The sequence below is a fragment of the Carcharodon carcharias genome, chromosome 3 (genome assembly GCF_017639515.1).
Source record: "Carcharodon carcharias isolate sCarCar2 chromosome 3, sCarCar2.pri, whole genome shotgun sequence".
NCBI classification, from domain to species: Eukaryota; Metazoa; Chordata; class Chondrichthyes; order Lamniformes; family Lamnidae; genus Carcharodon; species Carcharodon carcharias.
Window position 1 is genome coordinate 62995542 of NC_054469.1, and position 8190 is coordinate 63003731.

At 45.8% G+C, this 8190-nt stretch overlaps 1 protein-coding gene across 1 annotated transcript in view; it reads right to left on the reverse strand.

Moving 5' to 3' along the window:
• plxdc2b (plexin domain containing 2b) overlaps nt 1-2893 on the reverse strand; it is a 475098-nt gene extending 472205 nt beyond the window's left edge. The window contains exon 1 of the mRNA XM_041184992.1: nt 2409-2893. Coding sequence (XP_041040926.1) covers nt 2409-2523 — 115 coding nt within the window. The 5' untranslated portion in view covers nt 2524-2893. The remainder of the gene's footprint in view (nt 1-2408) is intronic.
• Between the last annotated feature and the right edge of the window lie 5297 nt (nt 2894-8190).

Below are 8190 nucleotides of genomic sequence, written 5' to 3' on the forward strand. Positions count from 1 at the left end.
CCCAATGTTAAAACCACAATTTGATCCTTCACCCAATAACACAGGCTGGGTTCATGTTAAAGTATCTATTCACATTGTTATAAACAATTCTTCTTCTCAAGCTCTCTGCTCAAAGGCAGGTCATTGGTGATTCTCTGCTGAGCCACAGCAAAGTGCCATGATTTTTTACTATGGATAGAGCAAGGAGCCAGGTCCCCAGTCTACTACAGCCAGAACAGGGATTAAACCTTGTGCTGCTAGCGTTAATCTGATCCACATGTTAGCCGTCCAGCCAAATGAGCTAAATGGCCCCAGTGTAAAACCATTAGAGAAGCATAATTTTAATCTCTTCAGGACTGAACCAAGTAAAGATCTTCTCCTCACTCACTCATCCCAGGTGATTTACATTGCAATTAAAAATACCTTAATGCAGCAATCGAGTCCCCGCCAACATAATGCGTAAATACTTATCTTGTCACTGGTACATGTTACGTCTTTATTAGTATAAACTTCATTGTCAAATAGATTAGCTAGTAACTCAAGCATAGAAACCAAATCCAAACATAGTGTAGAGGAGACAATATATTAACTGCTGATAAGTTTTAAGGACAGAGTCCTTTATCCTCATCCTTCTGTCTTTAACTTTCTAAAGCATTACACAATTCAATTTACAAATGTTTTATCCTGAATAATTTAAAACTCGGTTATGGACATATGTGGCAGTGCAAAACATTTCTTGCTCTATTAATTCTGTCCATGATAAACTATTGTAAAGAGTTAATTTTGGTGCATTTAACTTGTTAGTGTTGCAAAACGGTTACAAACCGTTAAACTTCTGGACTTGACCCAAAGGCACCAATGTTGCAAGTTACCTGCTGCTCTGCGAGGAGGGCAAACCCTACAGCAGTTTGTAAATCCTTATACATGTACCATTTTACTTAAAACCAAAAGCTTGCCTATTATGCCAGTCTGAAAGAGCACCACAATGGCAAGCATTCGGACATTGTTTTAAAAGAAAGCGCGACTAATCGAAAACAAACTTGGGACAGTTTGGATACTTGACGGACGGAAAAGCCTTCCCTCCTTTCTATGTTAAAAGTCTTGCAATACAGTGGCTGCTCCATCAAATGAGAGATATCAGGCAGAGGTACAGTGAGGCGGCCGCGGTGCTTCGAGATGCTTTTGCATGGCCAATAATCTGTCACGGTTCAGTCACTGCCAGGATGGCTGGTCAAAAACAAAAAAAAAGGCATACCCAGAGAAATCTTGAGCAACAGCATCTCTCAAGTCCATCTCTCATCAGCCTTGCCAATGTGAGTGTTCATCGAGAAACCTCCACCGCCGCACTGAGTGTAGAACAATGATTGACAGCAGCATTGAGAGTCAGTTCCACACCGGCACAGCGCTCCATAACTTCAACTCAACTCTCAGGACCACTCCTCCCTTTCAGCATTGCAGAGTCAAATCCACATTAATCCTCAAACTCCAATGTACCTAAGATCATTCCAAGTGCTGAAGCAAAAAAAAACAAACTCCCCCAGGAATCTAAGCCAAGTTGGACCAGCAGTTCATTCATTACCAAGCGTAGGTACACAGCTACTGCAAAGCGGGAAGAGCATTGTATTCTAACCTCTATAGCCCTAACAATGTCCATGGATCTTCTTTCCAAAGGAAGGAAAACTGTCTTAAAGATGGGAAGGAGGGGGGGGGCGGTGGGTGGCTCGAGCACAAATCGACGAGACCGATTTCGCCGACAAATGAAAGTAGCAACAAGCGGCCAGTGGATGAGATTTTAATTCGAGGGCTGCCTTTAAGCCAAGCATTGCATCTTGCTGAAGGTACAGCTCTCCATCGACACAGTCAAAAACGAGGCAGCGCTGATCGCCTGAACCACACTGACCGACACCGTCCCCTTGGACTGAAGGATTAACAAGGGGCTTGTGCACCCCATTCCTGACAAATGTAATCTAAGGTGTGCACTTTAACATGCACTTTAATAACATGCTCCATGCTTAGCCAGAATTCCTGTGCAGATCCGCACACTATTAAGTAACAGGAGATATAGTGATCCGCCTGATCTTAAATGGAGCATTTAACTTTCCTGAATCTCAGCAAATTCCTCCAGACCCAGAAAATTTAAAAAAAGGAATGTATCTGGATGGAAGTAAAAACAAAAAGTGCTCCCACAAATAAAAACAAAGTGCATATTTTAAGGAAACTTCCTCGATAGCTCTGTTTCCACTCCCCCCCCCCCCCCACCTCTTCCGCAGTCTGTTTGCAGATTGCCAGAGACATAAAAAAAACGAAGGAACAAACTTTAAAACTTGACAGCTCGTGCAGCCGCGGTCTTTTATTTTTGGAAAACTAGAAGCAATTTCCAATTTAAAAGAGCGGGCTGGACTAAGCCAGGCTTGAATTGCTTCTCTTACCAGCAGCATCCAGTGTTTGGCCGCCTTGCCCCCGGCTGAGGTGCACCAGGTTTCCCAGGGTTACAAAGAAGCAGAGTCCAGCGCCCAGAAAGCCGGCTTTCCTCACACCCGCCATGATGATCGCCACAAGTTTGCACTTGCCAACTTGACGAGTCAGATCTTGAGTGTTTTTCTCTAAATGTAAGACACACACTTCTAGTCACTTGAGAAAAAAATAAACACCTCACAAAGACACTCCGGCAGCCCGGCCACTCCCGCTCGCCACCCAGTTGCAGAAGGGACAGAAAGCAAATAAATTCACCCACACGTTGAGGGGAAGCCAAACTGGTACTAAATTACAGCAGCGAATGTCCGGAGCTGTTGGATTTACTCAGGAGCGAGGGAGATGTGAGGCTGATGGCTTCTCTTCACTTTGTTGCTGCTGCCGCTGCTCCAGTCGAGCGAGAGCTCATAGTGTGTGTCTAACCGGAAGTGTTCTTCCCCAAATCTCCACACTGTGTGAGTGCAGCTCACAGCCAGAGGCAGACTTTATCATCTGGAGAAAGCAGTGTATTCCCCCCGCATCCAGACTTTATCATCTGGAGGGAGCAGTAAGAGTATTACCCCCACATCCAGACTTTATCATCTGGAGGGAGCAGTCAGAGTATTCCCCCCCACATCCAGACTTTATCATCTGGAAGGAGCAGTGTATTCCCCCCACCCCCACAGGCAGACTTTATCATGTAGAGGGAACTGCCAGAGTATTCGCCCCAACCCCTACCCACTCCAACATCCCACCGCCCCGACAACACACACACAGGCAGACTTTATCATCTGGAGGGAGCAGTTAGTGTATCTCCCCCACCCCCGCCCATTTCAAAACCACTATACGCACCACCTCCAGCACCCCCCACCCCCCCCCCCCATTTTAAAACCCCTATACGGAGCAGTTAGTGTCTGCAAAAGCTCCCAAGCACCTCGGAAAATTACACCCCCCTCACACCTCTGCAGCTGAGAGCCAGTGTGTCTCGCCTTGCTTCTGTTTGTGTTACTCAATCATATGTACTATAAAAACTCCAACTGCATGTGTGCTTTATTTTCGACTCGCTGTCTATTGCACTTTGTATGCCCAACCTCCCAAGGAGGTACGCACTGACGCTGCTGCATTTCCACCTCAAGCTGTATCTGGGTCAGAACAGAACTTGCATGTAGCAGATTTCATTCTAACATGTACTTCTTTTACTTTCGTCCCCCTAAATATTTAGGACAAGATTAAACTTGGGATGTATAGAATAATATCCACGCCAATTTACCGACAGATGAATTGCGTTGGTTATTTGTCCAATGCAAAATCAGTTTAACAATTTGAGAAATTCGGTAATTCGTTCTATCTAAATCACTTCAGTTGTGTAATCTGCTTCCAGCCATAACGGGCGTTTTGTATTTATTTTCCACGCCTAATTTACCATATTTACAGGGGTTGCCTTCCTTCCTTATATCGCATGACCTATATTGTATTAATAGAATTAAAGCAAGAACTGTCAGCAGTGAGAAGTTGAACCTTTTCCCATGTTACATTCACGAACAACTTCGACTACACAGACATAGCCACGCACTTCGGCTGTAACTTCAAAAGAGCACCCTCTACTGTAACCGTGTGGCAGTTATAGTCTGCATACCCTGCTGGAGCAAAATTGTTTCAGACACACGTGGGTAGTTTTAGCATTCTGATTTGTTCTACTTAAATTAGATCCAGGCTGAAAGTTAATTAATTTCACTAGTGCTCCAAACGGCGTTTAGAAAGAACACCTCATCCTATCTGGAAAAGTAAGATAGGACTTGTTGAAGTCCCAGATATAAGGTTGTCTCCCCCAGGGCTGCACTTCCCAGTCACCTACAATTGCTATAAGACCCATAACTTCCTCTAGTAGTGACAGTAGTGAAGCACCGCTATTAAAAGAAGTACATTAGATTTCATATTATCCAGGTTTACTGCAATTTCAGACATGTGAACTGATTTTTCCAATCAGTGAAGCCAAACTAAAAAGTATAAAAAGAGATAGCTGCTATTTTCTTGCTGCTTTTGTATCATTTAAACAGAAAGATTCCAGTGCATTCTTTATTTTGTTTTCCTTTCGTTCTTAGACAAAATTCTAGAGGAGTTAGCCTTGAGTCTGAGTCAGATGATGAGATAGAACAATAAATGACTGGGCCAAGGGGCAGTAGATGCAATTTAATGTGGATAAACATGGGCTATTTGGAGGACAGTGAGGGTTAGAATTCAACACTAATAGAAAGAGGCTGTCAGATATGGATAAACAATAAGACCTAGGGGATCAAATACATAATTCCCTGAAAGTACAAGTAGATAAAGCCATAAGAAAATACATCAGAATTTTCAATGGGTCAGAAATGGATTCACCAAAATGATCCCAAGGATGAGAAACTGTAGTTATGAGGAGAGATTTGTGTTACTAGGACTATTTTCACTGGAGCAGAGAAGGTTAAGACGAAATCTAATAGATGCCTTTAAAACTGTGATTTGAAATGTTCCACAGGCCAAATGAGGAAAGGTTATTTCCTCTCTTTGGGAAGGCAGCAACAAAGGGTAATCAATATAACACCCTCATTAAATGAGTGAAAAAAGTGTTTCATAGAAATTTCTTCACACAGAGGAGCATAAAAATATTTGCATCAGATGGTTAAGTGAGGCAGAGAACATTGTATCTTTTAGAGAATTGTGGACATATTCTTGAAACAGAGGAATATCCAGAACAGTGGGTTTGGGTTTGTGTTGCTTTGGCAAAGAGTTGGAATAAACACAATGAATCTGGCTTTGTGCCAGAAACGTCTATGTTTTCACAAAAAAAGTATGTGCAAGAAAAGGGAGAAGTATTTGACTTAAATTGGCTATAAACATTATATTGATGACAAATCTTATTTCCCTTAGCAGAGAAATCAATAACTGGGAGAACAGATTTAAAATAATTGGCAGAAGGATTATAAGGGAGATGAGAATTTTTTTCACCTAAGGGCTGGTGGGGGATTGAGATTCACTAGGCAGATTTTTCCCAAATTTGCACTAAGTGCTGTAACCATGGTGGTGGGTTTTCACACCATATCATCCCAAACCCGCCTCATTATTCATGCACTCCCAGGAAATACTCCGTTTCCATAGATGGCGGGTTGTCATTTGCCCACCCACTATCACCCCTCCACTGCATCATGCTGGGCGCTGTGTTTAAAGTCCAGCCAAAAGCACACATCTCAGTGCTTCCAGCTCACCACTGCTGCACAGAAGATATGGCCTTAAAACTGAAGAAAACTGCAGCCCCAGTTTCAGCAACGTTTCTCTTGAGCAACTTTTGGATGCCGTGGAGGCCTGCCGGGATATCCTCTACTCCTGCTCTGGCTGCAGGATAGGTAGCAACAGCATTAATCCAACTTGGTGGTCAGTGCCAACACCCTGCAAAATAGGACAGCCACCCAGTGCTGCAAGAGGATGAATGATCTCCTGCATTCTGCCAGGGTGAGTCATTCATCTCATTACTCAACTGCATATTCACAAACCCATCACACATCCACAAGGCCCTCACTCACTGCTGGTTCAAGGGACATTACCATTTACTCTCTCACACTCACCGTCATTGTCCTCGTCCCATCCATGGGACAACTCAACTCCCGCACAGGCCAGGCATACTTGTCATCTGGCCTGGCAGGTGTCCTGCTTACACTTTCTCCATCTCTATCTATGTAGGACAAGCTGACACACAACAAGTGAGAGAGGTCACAGACCAGTGGCGGAATGCCTGAAATCAAGGTCCTCACAGACTTTGAAAACAGAGCCACATCCAGCTGGCCGGCAAGGATCTGGACCACTCCTGTGCTGGCAGTGAGGTCAGCAGTGCTCTACCAAGTGAGGATGCAGCAATGCAACATCCATCAGGTAACCATGCCATGATTGATGTGTCCTCTTTCACATGACAAAGCATCAGATGCTTTTAAAGTTTCATGGCTGCATCTCTATGATATGACCCTGATCATGGAGCACAAGTGAGTTGCCCTTGGCCAGACAGGAGTCAGACATTCTCAGAAGCTGTGTGAAGACCTATGGAGTGTCCTCACTGCACGCTGTCATCATCCTCCTGCAATCGAACAACTATTAGGGCCTCCACTGCATCTCCATGACAGAAGCATTCCCTCAGAGGGTATTGGCCATGCCATTAGCCAGACTGGAGTCAAACATTCACAAATGCAATGTGAGGAACTATGGGGTCATCTCACTGCATGTCATCATCATCCTCCACAAATCTAGCAGCTATGAGGGACTCGCAAGCACGCCTACGTCATCTGGCCAATGTGAGGGCCTCATCCCCACTATCATCACCTCCAAGGACCTCCTCAGCCTCATCACCGTTGGTGTCCTCCTCATCAGTGGAGAAGTGCAGCTCCTCCATCTCCTTCTCAGCCAGCTCCTCTCCCCACTGCAATGCCAGGTTGTAAAGGGTGCAGCAGGTGACAATGATGCTTGACACCTTCTGTGGACTATATTGCAGGGCTCCACCAAACCAGTCCAGGCACAGGAACCTCATTTTCAACATCCCGATGGTCTGCTCCACCAAGTTGCGAGCTGCAGCATGAATTTCATTATACCAGTCACTCTGCTGCAGCCTGAGGTCGCCACATGGGTGTCATCAGCCACAGCCTCTGTGGGTAGCCCTTGTCCCCGAGGAACCATCCCTGCAGCTTCTGTGGACCCTGGAAGACTCCAGGGATCTGTGATCGACTGAGGATGTAGGCATCGTGAACACTCCAATAAATCCATGCACACACCTGCAAGATGCATTTCTGGTGGACCTTCAGAGAATGGAAGCCCTTGCGGTTGATGTAGCCACCGTGTGTTATGAATGGAGAACTGAGCACCACATGCGTGCAGTCAATCACACCCTGCACCTGTGGGAAAGCCGAGATCTGGGCGAATCCGATTGCTCTTGCATCCTGGCTGTCCTGGTCCTGGGCAAAATGCACAAAGTTGTGTGACCTCATGAAGATGGCATCCGTGACCTCATGGATGCATTTGTGGGTGGACGCTTGAGAGATCCCACAGAGGTCACCTGCGGAGCCCTGAAAGGAGCCACTGGTATAGAAATTGAGCGCCACGGTCACTTTCACAACCACTGGCAGTGGATGCCCTCCATGTCCCTTTGGCACCAAGTCCTGCAGTAAGTGATAGATGCGAGTGACCAGCTCCTTAGACATTTGCAGTCTTTGGTGACACTATTTGTCGGTTATCTTCAGGAATGAAAGATAGCATCTATAGACTCTGGGTGTCACTAGGTGCCGACCAGCGATGGCTCGCTGTTGCTCTTGGAAGGTGTGTGCAGGAGCCCCAGCCACCCCTTCCTGAGGCTACCGCTCCTGCCTCTGCGCAACCAGGACCCTCAGTTGCTCTTTTCTCTGTCTTGTTCGCGCTCTGTAGGCAATCAGGCACACAGCTAGTTCACCAGGATTCATAATCCTGATGTACTCCTCCTGCAGGATGAAAGAGAGAGACACGGGGTTGGCATGTATATACTAAGAACCTGTCCTGGTTAAGTGTGACAGCCCCTTAACGCATTCCGGAGAGTGCTGGCCACCAGTTGGATGGCCAGAGATTAATGCGCTGCATGGCTGCCCTGTTAGTTTGAACCATGGGGAGATTGGTCCAAACTGGGATGCTGACATTGCAAGAGGCTGTGAGCGCCTCGAGCAGTGACTGCTCCATGGCCAGGTTTAGCAAGGAGACTGTACAACGTGTGCAGTC